Source organism: Ammospiza nelsoni, chromosome 2 (assembly GCF_027579445.1).
Source record: "Ammospiza nelsoni isolate bAmmNel1 chromosome 2, bAmmNel1.pri, whole genome shotgun sequence".
NCBI lineage: Eukaryota > Metazoa > Chordata > Aves > Passeriformes > Passerellidae > Ammospiza > Ammospiza nelsoni.
In genome coordinates, this window is record NC_080634.1 from 89037487 (window position 1) to 89058163 (window position 20677).

At 41.3% G+C, this 20677-nt stretch overlaps 1 protein-coding gene across 1 annotated transcript in view; it reads right to left on the bottom strand.

Moving 5' to 3' along the window:
• AFF3 (ALF transcription elongation factor 3) overlaps positions 1–20677 on the bottom strand; it is a 266527-nt gene that overhangs the window by 152163 nt on the left and 93687 nt on the right. The window contains exon 4 of the mRNA XM_059493960.1: positions 14901–14945. Within this exon, the coding sequence (XP_059349943.1) occupies positions 14901–14945 (45 nt within the window). The remainder of the gene's footprint in view (positions 1–14900; positions 14946–20677) is intronic.

The window sequence follows — 20677 nt, forward strand, 5'->3', positions numbered from 1 at the left end:
AAAACACCAAATGGATTTAGTTATCAAAAACTTTATGGTATCTTAGCTACCTGCAGGAGTAGTCTGAATAGATCTTTTAGGGAGGATTTGTATTTTTTTTCTAAGAAAAAATGGTATGCCCATCACAATGCTCTCCATCACATGGGCGATGCCAATATCTGCTTAAACACATACTGAGAGAGGTGGAGACCAGGCAGAATGACACAGAACTGAGGTCACAGCTACCATGCCACTTTCCCAGAGCACTCCCATGCCACAGAGTCCCCCTACAGAATTCCTCATTTCTAATGCCTACAGATTTTATCTTTTGATTCCCTTTTGCACCATAATGAGTTAAACACCAGACTTTTCTACATGGGAGAAATAATGGGCAATATCTAAACTTCTGTATAGGGGAGAGCAAAGCAGTGAAGGTCACAGGAACAGTTTAGGGGATTTGTGGTCAGTTACACAGGGAGGGGGACAATTCTGCACTGCTCTGGGGAGGGAGGAGTTTGAGCTCCTGGTCCTCTGAATGCTGAAGAAATAGATGCCAGGATCCACTTCCTTCCTCCCACTTTTCACTTCTCCAGTATTGTGCTTGCTGTTGTCTTTCTTGCCAGTAATTTTTCACCCTCACTCATTGGTTCCTATTCCTAAAGTCAAAACTGAGCATCCCATTATGGTTCCTGAGCTTGTCCCTCTCACTTTGACAGATAGTTTTTCATGTTCTTGATTTGCTCCCAAAGGCAGAGCATCACTGTGGACTGACCATATGTCCTCCAACTACCTCTTCAACATTGTCATCCAAATGGTTGGTGGGTCAATCACAACCTCATTGTACTATTACTTATTTCTGACTCTTTTCCTTGTTGAAAATTTTCCTATTCACCACTTCTCAACAACAAACTTGAATCCATTTTAGCTTTAATTAAAAAAAATAAAATAGCAAAGAGACTGAGATCCCTGTGTAGTCAGTGAGGAGAAAGGCATCTTCAGAGAATAATTTGTCCCATTCTCTCTCCTGTGCCCATGTAGGGAGATTAAAATCCTAACTTAAATTAGATGCCTATCTTCAGATAACAACAAGGTGAGATAAATTCCATCTCAACTCATCGTGTAATATTCACACAGTAAAATAAAATCTTATTTTATGTGCTTTCATTTACTTCAGACTTCAGTAAACCTGTGTAAATCTACATGTTACGCTTAGAACAATGAACTTGTTACTAACCCCACTTTTACAAATTTAATAGTAAACTATCAACTTGTGCAGAACCAGAGAGATGCATAATAAATGTTACAAGAACAGCTTTAGGCACTGCATATTAATAGCTGTGGTAGGATTGACTTGCAGAGCCTTAGTTTTATGATCAGCAACAAGATAATTAGTAAAATTATCCTGCAAATTCATTATCCTCATTCCTTCCATTTGTGCATTTTATTCATTACATATCAAAATGAGGAGCCTTGCCTCCAGACAGATAATCAGAATGTGTCAGACACAAAAGGTCTGAACTTTCTTTAAGTATGCTTTGGTAAATGTGACCTTAAGTAGTCTCCATGATACCAAGGAATTTACAGTCATTATTCCAAAAAGAAGAAACCCTGTAATTTTACAGAGAAATACAGTTGTGCATTTTGTAGGCTTTTTCACACCTTAATTCTATTTTGAGATAAATGACATAAACATTGGATAGTACAGGAGCAGAATAATTTCCTTCTGGCTTAGTCTGAATGCACCTGCAGAGCTGTACTTTGCTTTCCATGCTCTTTGTCTTTCTGCTTCTTAGATCCACAACCCAGCTGAGCTACACAGGGACTCCCTTATACCTATACATCCAGGGGGTTTGGGGCTGAAACTAGGGTGCGGGAAAGTTGTGTGGGCAGGACCCAGCTAGACATGTGAGATCAGAAGGACCTCCTGGCCACCAACAGCTTACATGGAGTCAGATGAACCAACAGCGCTCTCCTACACGAAGCATCTCATTTTGCAGATCTTTATAACATTTCACATCTTGGATTTGAGGTTCTTGCTCAAATCCCTCCTGCTCAGAACTAACACAAAGCATTCAGCTGTCAGTGCTGAGTCTGTTTTGCACGGGGTGCTCACACTGGCTGTGTCTGGCCCTGAACTCGGAGCTGGGTGCTCTCTCTCAGTTCTCATGGACCCAGGGAACAGGAGGAGGCAGCAGCATGAGTGTGATTCACAGCAGGAGCCTCACTTGTTCCACACAGAAAAACTGCAGTGCTGGACACCCTGCACCCAATCCCTTCTGGATACAGGAACAGCACCAGAGCAGTGGAGAGATGAGCGGAGGTGAGCTGGAGAGGCTGTGGTGGATGGGTGTATGATCAGCTAAATTTCCCCTTTTATCTCTGTTGGTTTCAACACTTGATTCTCCTTATCTTCATCTCCAAAAACGCTCCATTTCCATTTACTTTAACACACTTTAAATTGCAGGATTCTTAAAGTGCTTTTATTTTGGGATATGAGCTTCATAAAAATGCATCTGCCAAGCCAACAATGCTTTAAAATCCTTGGTTTGTATTTTAAAGACACCAAAGTTGGTACTTGTAAGATTTTATTTGAAACATGGCCTTAAAAACTTAGCAAGAGTGGCATCTTTTGTGGAAAAACTGAGGACACATTGCAGTAGATCATACAATAATGGTTTCATCACAACTAAGTACTTCTTGCTGGCCCTACATCCTGCATGCTTCCTATGGTGTACTTTGCATACTAATTCAATGGCTCTTGTTCAAAATACAGGCACTTCAACAGCAGAATAAGATGCAATCATGGATCAGCCCATTTCTGCATGTGTTGAGTTTATTAGTACTCACGCTATTTAGCTGCCATGGCTTTTGAATTATCTTTTGCCAAGTGAAGCATGTGAGAAAGGACATCAAAACCAAACACCCTGGGTCTGTGTCTATCTAAGCTGAGAAATCCTTCTCTTGTTCACCCAGGCTGCATGGTTTCTGCTGGCAAAGATGGACAGAGACAGGGGTAAAAAACCAAACCAATCTCCTGTTGGTTTCTTTTAAATCTGAACTCACTGAAATTACCAAAACAAAAAACAAACCAAATAAAACCCCAAACAAAACAACAACAAAAAAAAAACCCCCACCAAAACCAAACAAAAATCCCCAACTAAAAAAAAAAACCACAAACAAGAAAAACAAGAAAAGAAAAAAATCCATGAAAGCTTAGATGACAAGATATGGAAAGGTCCATACACCACAGAAAAAAAATAACTGATAGGGAACATCTTTAACAGAAGGGAATGTTTGATGATTTGGGGAATCTGCCTATGTATAATTTATGAATTCCTTATGGCTGTTTTTTACTATGTAATGCCTTATACACCATATGCTAAGACGACAAGGAAAAAAAGCTAATATCTGTTCATGAGAAGGTTGATAGCTAAAGATTATCAGCACCTGGAAAGATTTTACCCAAGGAAAAGAAAAGGTTAAGGGCCACGGTTTTATCCCCTGCCTCTCCAGAGGGGTCTAGGTGTGGATAGTGGAAAATCCCAGACAAGTGAAAAAAGATATCAGATACTAATCCTGGGTCTTAAAAAAAATCAGAGAGCCTAAGTGACTCCTGTGAGACTCCAAGGGCCCAGAGACAAAGGCAGCTTGTTTAGGAGAAGAGAGCCTGGAGGCAGCTCTCTGAGCAGAAAGACACCAGGGAGGATGAAAGATGCTGCTGCCTGGGAGGGAAGAGCGAGGGAAAGCCAGGCTGAGCCTGGAAGACAGGGTGGAAATGTCATCTTTGGATTCAAGAGAACTGAAGTGACAGCAAAATATGATGGGAAAATTTAGATAGGAAAAGTGTGCAGATCAGATTGCTTTGGCTAGAAATACACACTGCTTCTCAATCTAATGGGGAAAAGCCCCAACCACCTTTTTTTTTTTTTTTTTTTTTTTTTGGAAAGCCACAGAACCTGCAGTGGTCACAGAGCCTGGACAAAGTGATGATGCACACAGCAAATCTGGGTAGGCTCATTAGGCTGAGGCAGGCTCATTGTCCCTGTGGGACAGATAGCCCACAGATAGCAGGATGGACATCGTCCATGTGCTTGGAAAAAGGCTGAAGTGGCTGAAGTGAAAAACCAAGCTCATGTCTCTGTTCCCATGAAAAATTTTCTTCAAGCATCATCCTTCCTATGCTATGAGGCTGCTGCAGCTTTGAGCTTTCTCATCTGATGAACATGAGAGAGAACCAGCTGCTGCAGCAGCAACTATATTTAGCAGTCTGTTCTGCTATCGATGCATACATACCTGGTACCTATCACCTATAAGAATTATTCTGACAAACCACAAGAACAGGCCTTTCAGGACTCAGTTCATATTAACACAATGTCTGAGGAAAATTACCCTCTTTTTGTCCATGCTGATTATTCCAGCTTTTCATTAATACTCATTAAGTTTTTAAGGGTTGGCATTTTTAGCAAAAAATAGCTTTCTCTGACAGAAAAAAGCCACCCAGATAAATGAAGAAAATGTTTACTCAATTTAATAGGCATGATTTTCTCTTTCGGTGCTCAATTCAAAATCAGGATCTGAAGTCAACAAAGGTTGGATCAGGGTCTACAATTTTTTTAATTGGGCTCTTTTCATTTACATTGGAATACTCTGGAAATGCGGAGTTATAATGAACCATTACATATGCGTACATGCAATATGAGAAAAATTAACAATGTCTTGGATTTGCTCAGTATTTATTCACCATTCATGAGTAAACAACAAATAACTTGATAATATTAATGAAAAAAAATCCTGTGGAAAGCCCACACAGCTGGAGAGAAATGTTTTTACTGTGTGAAGCCCTCTTTCTCTCCCACCAAGCTATTGTCATTACTCTGAATAACTTTTTTCCCCTCCAAGGGTAAAGTGACAGGCTTGCAATTTCTACATAAAATTGCATGGTTTTTAACAGAAGCTTGTATGTAAGCCCTTTTATGTCTGGGTGACTTTAAGTTTAGTCAATATTATTGCAAAAAAATGTCTTTTTTTAAATTAAATTAATTCTGTTGGCAAAAATTAGATTTTCAGAAACTGTCAGAAATGTAATGTTTTATCATGTTTTATCACCATCTTCATTATAATCTGTACAGTGGGACTGTTTGGATAACTCACTCATAGGCCCATCATTTCAGAAAACATTAAAAATCTGTACATTAAATAACTGCATTATTTCCAAGTATCTCACTTTTGAAGCCCACATGACAGCATGTTACTTCCTAAGTTACTAAATCCTAAATAACTTTAAGAATGACACAATGCACCACACACAGTAAATGGCATTTAGCACTAATCACAAAGGACAGATATTGTGGCATTTTGGTTGGTCAAAACTTGATTGGTATTTAGTCAGCCTCTCTTAAAGTATGCTATTAACATCACTGCAGACAAGTGGCTGCATATGCTCTTGTATTTCCTTCAAAACCAAATTTTACATTTTCAAAGAAAAACCCAACCCAGTATGTCCCAAGGGCAGAGAACTACAATGGCAAAAACAAAATACATAGAATTTGAAATGTTACAGATTTTCAACCACTTTTTTTTTTTTTGTCCAAATAAAATCCTTGAGTTTTGCACAAGGCAGGAAGAAACCACAGAAAATTTGACTGCATCCCTCCTGACACAGCAAGGGGATCACACCTGAGTGCTGGCTCACAGCCATTCATATCATGAAATGGTATTTTCTGACAGCAGCAGGGTTCTGGGGCCAGCTCTTGCAAAGAAAAACCCTGCATGCCTGGGGTCTCTCCCAACAGGCAGCATGGGTGAATCCACTTTGTGGCATGGCTGGGAGAGAGCTTAGCTTTTTGGGCACAAGCCATGCACTGCTGATTAGCCTCGGGCAAAGAGAACACTTATTAGACCATTTCACTTATTAGTACAGACATTGCAATAGAATATTCTTGAAAGTGATTTAATTTCCTTTTATTAGACTCCTCTTTTCTCCCACAATTTCCTTAAAGTCTTTTTGCCAAGTGAAGCTAACTGCTAACTCATGTGTTGCTCCTAAATATGATTAAGTGAGATTAACAAAAGAATATTTGTCCCAAATGAGGAGAGCGGCCTCTCAGACATAAACAGAGAGCTCATGCATCCTGGGTCAGACCAAAATGTGACAGTGGTGGGAGAGTTCCTGCTGCTCATCTCCAGTTGTGGAAAATCAGGCACCACAGAGGAATTTCCTAGATATAAGGCAATATCTACTGAAAATATCAGTGTGGGAGACAGGAGAAGGTGCATGGCCAAAGTACTTGTGCAGTGTCAGCCACTGAAACCCACAGATGAAAGCAATGCAGGTTTTAATGCTCTGTTTTCAGAGACACAGCTTAAGATGGGGATGGCACCAGGTCTGTCACCCTGCAGGCTCACAGGACAAACCAGGGCTGTGTCCCCAGGTGTCAGGGACTGTGGGGCAATGTTGTCTTATATATCAAGAGTTCTCTTATTGTGGTACAAGGATTTTCATATCACCAGAGTTTCATACCTCCTCAATGTTTCTCATAGACAGCTCCTCTAAGCACTGACTCTTCCTAGTCCTTGCAGCAGTCCTCTGACACCAGTTCCTACCAATCCACTCTTTTATAGCACTGTTCTTATTGGCTACAGGTGTGGCCTGTTAAGATCAGGCCTGCTCCTAATCTTTAGTAATTGGTTCAGCTGACACTCTTTAGGGGATAAGATTACATTCTATACCGCCTTCATTTACCCACACTGTATCCCCCTACAGGGCGATGACTGCCTGGCTCTGCAGCCCACAACACATGGAGTATGGGCTCTGCCTCTCCCTCCGCTGCCTGTTTAATCAAGGAGGAAACAGGCTGATGCCTGTTTAATCAAGGAGGAAACCATTGTCACCATAGGGTTTGCTGAAGGGCTCTGCCATCTCAAGTCACACTTCCCTGTGGTTTCAATTTGTTTTGTGTCAGTCTTACCAAGAGGGTAGAAAGTCAGTTTTTCTCTAAAGAAAGCAGCTGAAGGCTCAAGCCCCAGGCTCCCAGCAGTGCAGATACCTGCTATTGCCCAAATTTTAGTCTTCTTTTGTTAGGACTGATAATACAGATCCTTTCTGGTATTATTTTGGTATTAATTTTGTTGGCCTCAGAGGAGCTGTGGCAGGGCTACACAAAATGAGGCTCTATCTGGCCCTTTGCCCCTAATAACAAGGAATCATTTCTCTGTATTGGAACAAGATGGTGATAGTGCTTTTTTCCCCAGCTTTGTGAAAGCACTCTAAACAGAGGAAAAAATTAGTAAGTATTTTACTGGATTGTTTTTGCATAGCAGAGAGGCTGGATAATTCATTCTGGATTCTCTCTTGCTTTATCAAATAACAGGGTATATACACTCGCTACAAAACAGCAATTTTAAAAATTAATTCCACCAAATTAGCACTGTAGTGTTTCATTTTTACACTGACCTGACTTTCCCTACCACAAAGCCTTTGCATATCAGCTATTTGAATTCTAAAAGGAGTATGGGGTCTCTTTTGTCTGTAGCACCCTATTCAGTTCAAAAAAAACACCAGGTTTTGCTGTACTTGAAAATGTCAGTGCCCCAGCACATGAGTGGCTAACAGCACAGACTGTGCCTCCAGATCCTGCAGACTGAAAGATAGATTACCTTTTGAGTCGTGTTAGTTCTAAGTTGTAGTCCCACATATGAGTTTCTATCTTGATCTCCTATTTCCACTAACAAATTTATAATTTTTGTCTTTTTAAGGTGGTATTTATTAACTGACATCAAGATTTACTATGTTCAAGTTTTAAATATACAGCATACTTCCAACCTCAGATTCCTTTGAGACAGCATTTTCAACAAAAACAGAGGAAGCAGAAAAAAATCGAAGAGTGAAAATTCAAAGGAACAGCTGATGTACAACTAATTTATGGTTGGTTGACATTAAAACTGTTGGTGTAGCATTTAATGCATTTTACATGGGGTTCTGTGCCTCAGACTCTATCTGTTAAGGGTCAGGGAAGCAATATTTACATGTCTAGGTTTAAAATGTTGGCTGTGAAGGTGTATTGACAGTTGAAAACCACAATGTGGGCAATTAAAAGGATGTGCCATGCATGGTGGCCAAACCAGGAGCAGGTTCTATTCAGATGAGCTAACAATAAGTAACAGGTCATATGGAGAGGGACTCTGATGATCTGAGAGAGCATGAAACGGGACAAAATGTGTGAAAAGTAAGCAATCTCCCTCCAGCCTTTTGGAGGGAGAAAGACCTTGGGTTAAGCAGATACATAGAGGGAGTCCAAGGCACCACATACAGAGGGTGTGTCCTGAAATTTTCATGGTGCGAGGAGTCAAGGGGATGGTGGTGTACACAGCTCTCTGTAATCACTGCAGCTTATGTGGACAAAGACAAAATATCTTTAGCTCTGGTACTGCTGCTAATTTTGCTCTAACAGCCCAATGTACCGTATGGACTGCTAATTCTCACTGAGAAGCTGGAGAAGCTCCAGGCAGAGCTTGCTGAAGCTCTACAGTGCTGCTGTCCACACCACTAGCAGTACCCAGGCTGGCTGAAGAAAGCTGATAAAGGCACAGTGACTGCTCAGAAAAGGTTCTGTACAGATGAGCTGGGTGTAGGTGTGGTAAGAAGGGCAATGTTTATAGGTGAGTGCTGCAGGTTGAATTGAATAGCTTGAAATGTGTCTTAGTGTTTCTGGGATTTAGTCCTTGAGTGAAATGCTAGATTTTCCAAGCACTCTTATGTATGTATGATTTTTCATTTATTTGAGCAAGAAAGACAAAAAGAATAATACTGAAGAAATGCAATGAACAGTATACATCACCTAAAATAATGCTTTAATCCCTCTGAAATTTAGGATACTAAGTTTAGGATACTAAAAGCAAAGACATGCTGTGGAAGTTCTTCTGAAACACTGCAATGAAAAAAGTGCTATTTTATGCATCTGATACATTATTTTATATGATTCTGACACTTTGGAGTACTTCTGTGTTCAATGAGACTAATCAAGTGTCTGCAAACTGGAGCTGCTTACAGGTCTCCATACCTTCTCTCTCCTCAACCATCTCTCTTTTTCCTGAAGTTGGTGTGTTCCTCCAGCAACCACCAGGTTCAGTCACAACAGCTAACCCAAATGTCTCCACAAAGGTGCTGCTCTGAGGCTGGCCTTCTCACTTCCCTCCTGATGCTGCCCAGCAGTGAGACTGCAAAGAAACGCTCTGCTGGTGCAGAGACAGCTCCTGCACGAGCCTGTGCAGCAAAGTGGGTCTCACTCCACCTGTAGGGTTTTGCGTCTGCTTTGGAAAGCAACAGGAGTGTTTAGAAATATACTGCTGATTACCATATTTGTGTTCTGTAATTCTTCACATGTCCGACTCCACCAGGAGCTTAACTGCAGCCAGTGGGATCTTAGAGTCATTAACATTTACAAGGCAGCAGTTCACAGTTGTTGAACTAACAACCTACCTCTAAGAAACTGATTTTTCTCCCCTCTAAGTATTGACGTGTGCTCCACTGACTGTGATGCTTATTCACAGTGACAGTGTGTTTGGTAGAATTTCATGTTTTCACAGGATTTGTCTTGTGCAGACAGTTTCTAATTTACCTCTGCTTTTGTTTTAATTCAATCAGCTGATGGAGTGCAGCTGATCTCATGGCACATATGGCTGCTGAGGTTTGGAAAAGGGCTCTGAATATTTGATGGGTCGATCCTTAATGCTTCCTGCTAAAGAATTAGCAAGACTGCTAATGAGCCAGGGATCCCAAGCGGGGAAGGGAAAAGTACAGAATTAGATTCTGTTTACATTCTTTTTTTATGTTGCTCAAATAAGAAGTGCAGTGCTTTACAAACTCTGATTAGATTCACAGGGTGGAGGGAGTCAAGAAAATCACTTATCAAAGCCATCACACTTAAAATGTCATTTTCATAAGTGGATGTCCTGTGGCCACGAGGAGTCACAACCTATTTCAAGGCCATCTGTGGGTGCTTATCCCTCCCTGCACAGGAGGTTCATGGCACCAAGGAGAGCAGTCCTTCACTGGGGCGGATGTTCACAGCTGGAGTCCATGTCCTTTCACTGCCTCCCAATGGCTTTTTCTATCTCCTCTGAAAGAAATTATCTGTCCTCCCCTGCAGACCCCAGCCTGTCTCCCCACTGCTCCATGCCATTTCAAGGGACGTGGCTTTTTCTGTGTTAACTGGCTGTGCTCGGGTTTTCTCCAGCCCTTTCTCTGCATTCCTGTTTCTCCTCCAGCTTCCTGCTGCCTTCTCATTCTGCAGCCAAACACTGTTTGCAGGCCAAACACTCAAACTGTGCCTCTCTCTACCCAGTTCAATGACACTGCTCATGTCAACAAAATATCCAGGGAATTCACAAGGAAGCTCTTCAATAATCAAAAGCTCAGCTTGCCTGTGGGTCTCTTTCCAACAAAGCTACCACAGCTCTAGGAAATCACAGCTAAGACTGTAAGAATAGCCTGATCAATCTCCACTTACCTTGCAAATCAAGAACTGCCTGCACTCAACACACTCCCTTACTTAACTCCATAGCAAATATTCTCAGAGTGCCTCCTATATTGACTGCAACAGTTAACTTAGTGGAGAGGCAGGATTCTTGTTGCTCCTGTTTTTTGAAGGTACTACAGTGAAATAAATGTTTACTTTAAACCCCACCAGTCATAGCAAAATACTGAGTTCCACACACTAATAAAGTCAAATAGAAATCAGCCAAAATTACTATCATAGAATCACAGACTCAATGGTTTGAGTCAGAAGTGGCCTTCTAGATGTTTTAGTTCCAACCCTCCTGCCAAGGGCAGGGACACCTTCCACGAGACCAGGCTGCTCAGGGCCCCATTCAGTCTGGCCTTAAGCACCTCCAGAGATGGAGCATCCACAGCTTCTCTGGGCAACCTGTTCCAGTGCCTCCCCACTCTTGGAGTAAAGAGTTTCTTCCTAGTATCTTATCTAAACCTAATCTCTTTTAGTTTGAATCCACTCCCCCTTGTCCTGTCACTATATGTTCTTGTGGAAAGTCTTTCTCCCTCTTTTTTTTAGGCTTCCTTTAGGTACTGCAAGGCTGTAATTAGGTCACCCCTAAGCCATCTCTTTTCCTGACTGAATAATTCCAGTTGTCTCAGCCTTTACTCACAGGAGAGGTGCTCCTTCCCTCTAATCAGCTTGGTGGCCTCCTCTGGACTTGCTCCAACAGGTTGATGTCCTTCCTGTGCTGGGGACCCCAGAACTGAAGTAATCTTTCTTGGCCAGCCTGTGTTTTAGCAAGGAAGTGAGTAGGTTCGCTTTGGCAATGTCTCAGGAACTCGCATAGCAACTGCTCCATGCACGGTGGAACAAAGGGTATTTGTGAAGTCCTAACTTTTATTTTCCACTTCAAAGTTTTCTATCATGTCCTCCATGAACAATGCAAAGCTTACAAGGAATTGCCTTTTAAATCTACTAGCAAGAAATGAGGCTTTTCTCTCATGTTTCAACATTACATCTTTAACTTGATCTTACTGGAGTTATTTACATTGAAGGCTCTCAGAAGTTTCTCTATCCTCAAAGTGTGTGCCTGGAGCTGGACAGAGAAGTCAGCACACTTTGAAGAAGCTGCTATAAATTAGTGCATGGGGTTAGATGAGGTTCAGGATTCCTGCAGTGATTATGAACTCTACAGGAGGCCTTACAACAGCTCCAATCTCAACAGGGTTACTGTCTTGTTAATCAACCTCCTTCAGGACTGGAAGAGGTTCTGTGCTTCAGTACTTGGGGGCGTTCTCTGGAAGTTGCAGTTTTGTGCAGAAGGATCTGTCAGTTTACAAAGTCTATAGAGCTTCGATACATTTGGTAAAACAACATCAAGAAAGGCTAGACTTAAGCTGTGGCAACCTGTGTTGCAGCAGACAGCAAAAAAAACCTACAAAATCTTGTCACAGTGAGTGCAACATCAGATTTGGTGATTTTAAAGCCACACCTACACTGATTTGCAGCCCAGGTCCAGATGTTAATTCTGGCCATGGCCACATGCTGGAACCAGAGGGTGACAAGATCCATGCACAAACCTGCCTCTTCTCACCTGCTGGGGGAAGGGAACACAGGGAAGCAGATGGAGCAGACGCGGGGCACACTTACTACTGCCCTCACTCTTGACTGCAGAAACATGGACACACCATGGAAGTATCTGTTTCATGGAAAAGCCACAGCCTGACTTGTGCAGGGAACACATCACCTAGAAAGAGGGGATGTTTTCTGCTTTGTGTTGGGCAAGAGACAGCCTAAGTAGGGTGAAGAATTCCTTAAAAGGATGAATTTTAAGCATCTTCTTCCTTTTGCTGATGTTCCATGTATTAGGAGTCGCCCTTCCCATAATAAACACATTCCAGCAGGCCAGTCGTCTTTTCTGAGGGGAACACAAGTATTTCAGCTGCTGTGGCTTTTCATTGTCTGCCTTTGGGCACCTGTATAGCAACTTCATATTTTCTGTTTGAAAAGAAGCTAAACTTTGGCTTTATGATGTGAATAGCACCTCCAACAAAACCATAGAAATGGCATTCCTTATAAACAGTCTGTTTCAGAAAAGTAGAAAACCTGTGTTACAACTTCATGGATCTGCTCAGGACAAAAAGGCGGCATGGAGAGGGATGGAAATATCTAGATGCCAGTAAATTACAAGGTGAGCAGCAAAGGCACATTATTACTCTTGCTGTTTCAGTAATTACCAGTAACAACAACAACTGCAGATCTGGATTTGTATTACGAGAGTACCTAAGCACTGCTTTTGTAATATACAGCAGTTCCTTGACATAAAAAATCCACTTTTCAGTACAAAAGAGAACAGTTGGATATCTGACCTGACAGAGTATTACAAGAAACATTTGGGACAAAAATGTTCAAGCATGAGAAACAGTGGTAGAGCCCCGACCTCATCACTGGTTTTCCACCATCCTTGGGAAAAAAGAGCTTCTTAAGATTGGGAGGTAGCTATGGAGCTGACTGGGAAAGTTTTCAAGGCTCTTCCCAGATCTGATGGGAAGTATTGGAGAAATTAATTGATGCAAAACTTAGTAACTTTTTGACATCACCAGCTAAGCTAAAATTGGGATTTAATATGTTAGCATGGACTGGAGGCCTTAAAATCAGAGACAAATAGCTGTACTTGATGTGATAGAGAAGGAGATGACAGTGGTGAGTTGTGAAGACAGATGTCTCTGGGCAAGATGTCAAGCTAGGAAAATGATCTGTGCAGCAGCATGAATGGAGGTGGGTAACACTGCATTTGTCAAAAACTAGGAAAGGATGCAGCAGCAATCAAACTGTGTAAAGAGAGTTTTGGACCCTTGAGAATAAAGAGCTTCAGTCAGAAAGACTATAGAGTAACAGCCTGGAAGATTTACGTGTAGTCCTAGACACAGAGACATAAGGGCAGGTCAGAATAGAAAGTGATGCCCAGGTTTGCAGACATGGAAGATGGGCAGATTGGTGAGGTTACTCATCATGAAGCTTGACAAAAATATTTCTTGAGGAACATTCCAAAGAAAAAAAAAGAGAGAGCAGCAGCTGTGTTCATTGTTTTGGAGATGCACCTTACTATCTTTAGTCAAACAGTGCATTTTTCTTCTCAGATGGTGTCTCTTACATACCCATCTTCCTCTGTGTGGAAGGAATTGTGCCTCTTCTGCATTTTTGCTTAATGGCATGAGCCAAACTACAGAAACTAAAGGAAGAAGACCAGTTTCTCTGACCGCTAATTTTAAAAGCCTTGCTTTAAAATGAAAATGGGAGCCTAAATGTCACATCACACCATGAATTCATGATATCTGCCACTAATTTGTAACAAACCAGCAGGGACTATGGCTTAGGCTTGTTGAATATGAACCTAAGTCCTAACAAAGCCTACTTTGTAAATGTTAGCTAAGCAAAAGTTCTGCCAGTGAAGTCCAAACAATATATCATCATCACCCTTCCATAAACTCTTCATCCAGTGTAAGAATTAAAAGCTGCATTTAACATATTGAGGGAGAATGGAGAAATGCCTTTAGAAACAACAGGCTTGATGCAGTGCTAACCTCCAAACCAAATATTTATAACCCTGTAGTTTATAAATCATCGGAAATATTTGGTTGACGGAATATCCAAGAGGTTGAAGCACATACAGTTAACAGGGAGGTTTTATCATTCCATCTACCTTGCTTTGTGTTTCAATCACTATTACATCAGACTTTTAGGCATTGTGAATGATCAAATTTTAATTTTTGAAAATGAACCAAAATAACCATGAATTAAAATATTACAGAAATTTTTCACTGTTTATAAATATATCTGCCACAGGAAATAATCAATATCCAAGTTAATTCAAGCCAAGATCTGTCTGGATGTGTATTAATTTGCTCCATGAAAATAAACTAGAAATTACAAAGACAAAAGAAATAATAATGAAATATGGAAATAACTACAGATTTTGCACATTGTCATTATGTAATGGACATAATGAAAATAATGACATTACATAATTAAATCCAGGTGGAAAATGACCTTCCTAGACCTCCCTTCAAAATTAAGATTTTTGACAGTCATGATTAATGGAAACATGCACTTTGCATGGTTTGTAAACCTGAAACATCATTGTACATTTCAGTTTATAATTTATCCCATTATCTGCTTCTCCATGCATGAAGGTCAGCTGTACAGGCATAAAGTAGCAGTGAAATCCACAGGCTTTGAAATGTTGTTCTTACAGATTTTTCAATTATTTTTCTTGAGGAAATAATTTTGCCTACTTTTTACTTAGAAAGATGACAATCTAAAAGAGGAAAATTTTAACACCAGTAATTGCAATATTCTTGTTATTCTCTTGTCTTTTCAGAGCAAACACAATTGGACTGGAAAAAATTATTTTTTTAGGATTCCTACCCGCAATATTTCTTCAATGCAGCTGTTATCTCCCGTTCCACTGTCCTGTAAACAAAATGAGAAGACAGTTTGTTTATGTTATAAAAAGAAATAACAAATAGGTCTGAGGACATGGTTGTCACATGAAATATATTCCAACCTCTATTACAGATTCAAAATGAGACCAAGTCTTTCCAGCATCTGAAAAGTTGCGCTGCTTAAAATTCCCAAATTATTCCCTATCAGCACCACAGGAAGATGAAATATTTACTGTGTTTACATATGATTGCAACATATTTCTATAAATTCAACAGACTTTTTTTCACACCACTTTTGGGTGCTGTTCTTGCAGTTTGGACTCTACTGTGTATGAGTAAGCAGAAGCAAAGAAGTTATTGCATGTACATGGATCCAATGTGCATTTATTTCTATTAAGTAAATAACATCTCTCCACATCCTTTGTGCAGCAGAGCTCTGCAGTGAGACTGTGCAAAGGCTGAGGATGTGTAGGGCAGATGTAGATGTGATGCTGAGGGGAGAGCTGCAGGCAGCAACACTGAGCATGGGCACAGCAGTCCTGAGAAGCTATTTCCTAAAATGCCGACTCTAAGGCCACCCCTGCATTGTGGGACTGAGGGCACAGAAGAATTCGACTCTCCCAAGCAGTAGGACTCACTCCAGAGCTACTCTGCAGAGGGGAAATCAGAGATTTGGCAGGGCAGCTGGAGACCATCCAGACAGTGCCTCACCTGCATGCTCAGCCTGGGTGTTCACTGGGACACAAACTTCTGCCAATGAGGACGAGGCAGTGGAGACACACATCCCTTCCCTCCTGCCTGCCCCCTGCCACAGTCTGCTCACACTGCCTGGCACACCTGGGAAGAGAGGGCACACTTGGATGGAGTTGCTGATGCTGAGGGGGTGCCCATCTCCTACAACTCTCCACAAGATACAGGTGGCTGCTGCATCCAGCAAGCTGTCTGGGGATTTCCTTCACCACACTACACTCCCTGACTATTCCCCAAAAAAAGGCTTTCTTCTTTTAGCAGAACAGAACTAAATCACAAAGCAGGGGTTTGAGATCTTCCTGTGTGGGGAAAGGGGGATAGAAAAAAATCCATCTGGTAATTACTGTACCCAAAGAGCTAGCAGAGAGGTGAGCTTGGTCTTCTCTTGTTTTCAAAAAACCCCTGGATGCTCTGAATTTTCAGGTGTGTACCTGGAGATATATCAAAGCAATTCATTTTTCCAAATGAAGCTCTTCTCATCTGGAAAACAGACTTCTCTACTACATCTGTATTTGTGCACTGAAAAAATCACGAGGCATTTTCAAAAATGCCTACTAAAGCCAAATGATTGCACTGACCAATTTGTGCAAGTCCTGGACACTTTTACCACCACTCCCCAGTCTGAGCTGAGGGACTAAGGACATTTGGATCTTCAACTGCTTAAAGCCCACCAGCTGTAACCAAGGTCAGGAGAACAGCAGCCATGCATATACAGAAGAACAACTTATGTTTTGAATTTTTGTGATTGTTGTTTCATGCCAATTCATAGAAAGTCCTAAGTGTTTTATTGCCTGCACTCCTGCAAAATCTTTGGTGAATATGGCCCTCAACAAGCAAATTAATCAACTCTTCTTGATGAAACACAGTCCATCAGCTTTACAGTTCCCTACAAATTACACCACTGATTTCAAAGGTAAAGGTACATGTGGTGAAGTCAGACTTTGAAGAATTACTCATATCTGATATATGGATGCTGAAGAGAAGCTGCTGCCCTGAGCAGATAGCTGTGTTCTGACCTCAGACCTGCCCCTGAGGAGCTGCACAACACCATTTGTGATATTCTTGTCTCAGGAGCAGGAGTGCAAGTGTTCATGTTGCCAGTGAACCTAGCAAGATGGAGAGACACAACAGTCTCTGTATATTTAATAATTTAAAAGTTAATATTAGATAATTGCTATTTTTCTCTTCTCTGTGGGTTTCCATCTATTTCTTCCCCTTCCTTCCCCAAGCCCCAGTTTGTTCACTTGTTATCCCACTAACAGTGGAGAATGCAAAGCCCTCATCATGAGTGCCTTGTTTAGAGAGCAGCAAATTCACTGCCATCCTTAAGTTGTCTGTTCGAGTCTATTGCCATCTTACAGAAGGGATGAGATGACCATATGATCTTATGCTGTATAGAGCACATTGAACATATGATAAAATGATGATCTCTTTCTCTGTGAGGATAAAAATACTGAATGTGAATTTGGCAGCAGGCTATTTCAGACTAGGATTAGGAACAAGCGTCTGTTACAAAATTAAATAACTTCCCTAGAAGTGTAGTGAAAAAAGTCTGCAAGTACTCATCAGCAAGAAATTTTGCTTCTACTACCCCAAAACTAAAACTTCAGGTTTTCTTTCTAGCCCATCATCTCTCTGGGCAGGAAGTAAAAGCTTTTCACATCTCCCTCTCAGTATCATCATGCACCATTTCAAAGGGTGAAAAATAGGCCGGAAACACAAAACCAAAGACAAGATATGTAAAACTGATATAATATTTGGGGAAAACTGCCTCAGAAAATGTCTGCACTTTCCTCTCTGTTTTTCACCTCTTCACATCTTGCCAAATGTAAATTTGATTTTTTTTTTTAGTATTTATGAACATCATAACATTACTGTTGATATCAAACTTTCTAGACCATCCACTACACATCTACTGACGTTACAGAGGAACACATGCTGCCATGGAATCTGGCAAACTGAATTTAACCTCATGGCCACAGTTTAACTTGAAAAAAAAACTGCAACAAAAGCTGGCACATGTTTCTTGAAATGTAAATTAAAAGAAGGGATTGCATTAGCTGTAGAGAGCCCTTGACACGCTATTTGCTTGGGTGGACTTCCCCATCTGAGCGCTCTTGCGTTGGTGACGCGGCCCCTGCGTACGGCTGATGTCGGCACTGCTGGCAGGCTCTGCAAAGCAGTCCCTCCACAGAACATTCATGCAATAAATGTTTTCATTATTATTTTTAAAAATTAAAATTAAAACCGAATAAAGGTTTTGAGGCTGCTGCTGCAAACTAAGCTGAGGAGCTGCTCCCCTGTGTTTGGTCTGACACTGATAAACCCGTCTCGTTTGTCTTCCTCTCTGTTTTGCGATCTGTCATAACAAACTTGCCTCACTGAACCTCCAGTGGACCATCATTGAAATACCGGCAAGTCTTGGGGACCTGTCAGGGAAAGAGGGCTCAGCCTCTTTTTTCCCCTGGGATGCTGTGCCCATTGCCCTCGTCCCTCGGTGAGCAGAGCCTGCAGAGTGCCAAGCTCTGCGCCCAGGGTTGGCTGCCGTGCGGGCTGGCGGGGGATGCGCGGAGCTGCCGCCCAGGATAGCGGCAGCGCTGCTCGAGAAATAGCCGGGAGCGTCGTGCTGCTGATAACATGAGCAGCTAATTACCATGCAAAGCACAGAGAACTGTAAGAAACAAGACTGACTAAAGGCTACATAGAATTCTTGGGAAACGGGATGTCATTTCATAAAAAAAGCTACCTCTGTACAAATTTTGTTTCAGAGCATTATTTTTTCTTCCTTTACCGAGAGCTTTCACATGGAGATATGTAAAGAAACCTCTCTGAAAGGAATTGCCTATATTGTGACACTTCTCCCTCCTTTAAATCTTTATGTTGAGGAAAGAAACAAAAATCTTCTGCAAGTATCTATATCCATTTTAGCCCAAGAGATTTTTATGATGCAAGCTTTTGGTGCTGTCATTATTTGGACTGTGCTTGGTGTTTTTACAAAGCGTCCAGAAGCTATCGGATTTTTGTCTCTGGTATCAATTAGGCGTGAGGACGACCTCCAGAAGCCTGAGGTACACACTCATCCTCTTCCCCTCAGTGGGAGCCAGGCTGGTTGTGTCACCTGCAGCCAGCAGCATGACAGTGGCCACCCCATGTCCGCCCCACGCTGCTCAGGCGCAGCACAGCACTGCTCACCATGGGGCTGCAGGATTTCACTGGGGCCTGAAGGGAAGATTCAGGCACGGAATGCTGGCAGGCAATAACCAAAATCCACGATGAAACAAAATAGGAAAAAAGGGGGGGGGGGGAAATCCCACTTTGATGGACCTTAATCTGAAAGCATATTAGAAATGCTTCTTTGCCAGGCACACACACACACACACACACACACACACACAGAGACACATGCACATGCAACATTTTCTACGCAATCCATTTGCTAGAAAGGAATATCCACTACAAAGAAGTAAACTCCTTATCTTTTTACTTATCCATAAGTATGGCTTCTGCCTCTTAGGTTCAGGAGAACCATTACTCTCAAACTTTCCCTTCAATCATTTCTCTAAAGAGATCTTAACACATTCAAGTTGCTGAATTTGCCGGAGTTTAACAGGGTTTTGTGCCTGAGATCTGAGATGTGATTTCTGGGGATTCTGCAGAAATATAGCCAGGCTGTGGAAAGGAATTTTGGGGAAGTGCCATTTGCAGATGTCCAGGAAAGGCTTTTAGACATGCAGGGCTTAAGTTGTTACTGCTTTCCTTACATATGTTACATCCTCCAAAATGCTCTTTATGGAGTGGTTGTGCTGAACCCACATGGCTCTTGAAGAGAAAAGGAAGGACTTTGAATATCAGGAAAGATGGCCTGGTAAAAAGATTTAAGATCTAAAAAGATGAACCTAGTCAAAAATTTACCTTTTTGCCCCTCAGGAAATATCCAATTTTTGTAATGTTTTCATTCTGAATGGGGACCTGGGGGCAGGTTACTTGTTGATTTTACCCCTTTGGCTATGCTTCCATACAAAATGCAATTGTGTCACATCATTACCTTAAAAATGAAATTTTACAAATCATTCTTCAATTCAGTTGAGAAATAAAAATTTGATCAGGTCAAAATACTCAAATGACAAATTTTAAGAAATATAATCTGTAATCATAGAATAAGATATGGCCTAAATTAAGAAGGCATTAAACCAAAATATCAAATGTTTCTCTCCAAATTTTGGAATTTTTTTTACTTTAAGAAAGCATTTTCTTCAAAAAAGAATGAAAATGGGTTTGGCCAAAATCAACATGGGTGTAGACATTTTCAATTCTGATAATCTGGGATATCCCATAGAAAAAGGACTGAGCAGGAAAAATCAGGACAGAATTAAAAATGGTATTTTTCTTTTTTCTTTCTCCCTCTCTAACAATGATGGCATTTTGATCTTGATGGGTGACATGAGACCTACCAGCAATATTTCCATCTACCTTTGGAGGGATAGACTTCAGGGAGCCATGGCACACTGCAGTCACCCTCATTTCACTGGGTGCCATTAATAATGCTTGTGCCTTCTGTGAAGAAGACTCCTAATCTGTCCCTGAGGAGGCAGGCAAGCAGGGCTGAGCTGTGTAAGGTTACACCAAGGAAATAAAGAGGCAGCTCAGGAAGCTTGATTTTCTGTTCCTGATATTTGAAAGCTTTACTCTGCACTCCTGCTATGCCTTACCACTAATTGGAGTGCCAGTGGCCATGGTCTGTTGGTGCAGGAGTTTTCTCCTGTGCTTGGCATTGCTGTGAGTGGGAGCTGTTTCACTTTTACTATGAGGAATTGCTGACACTTCTTTAGACACAGAGAAGTGCAGGAGGGAGATGGGAAAGAGGAGCTAAATTCTCTTTAAGGTCTGTGCCAGAAAGTGTTGCACTAATTAAAGTCATTAAATCCCTCTATTTCACAGTCACTGTTAATAAACTGTTACCTTTAATAAACCCATCTCTTTTGAAATGGACCAGTCATATTTTTATGGGGA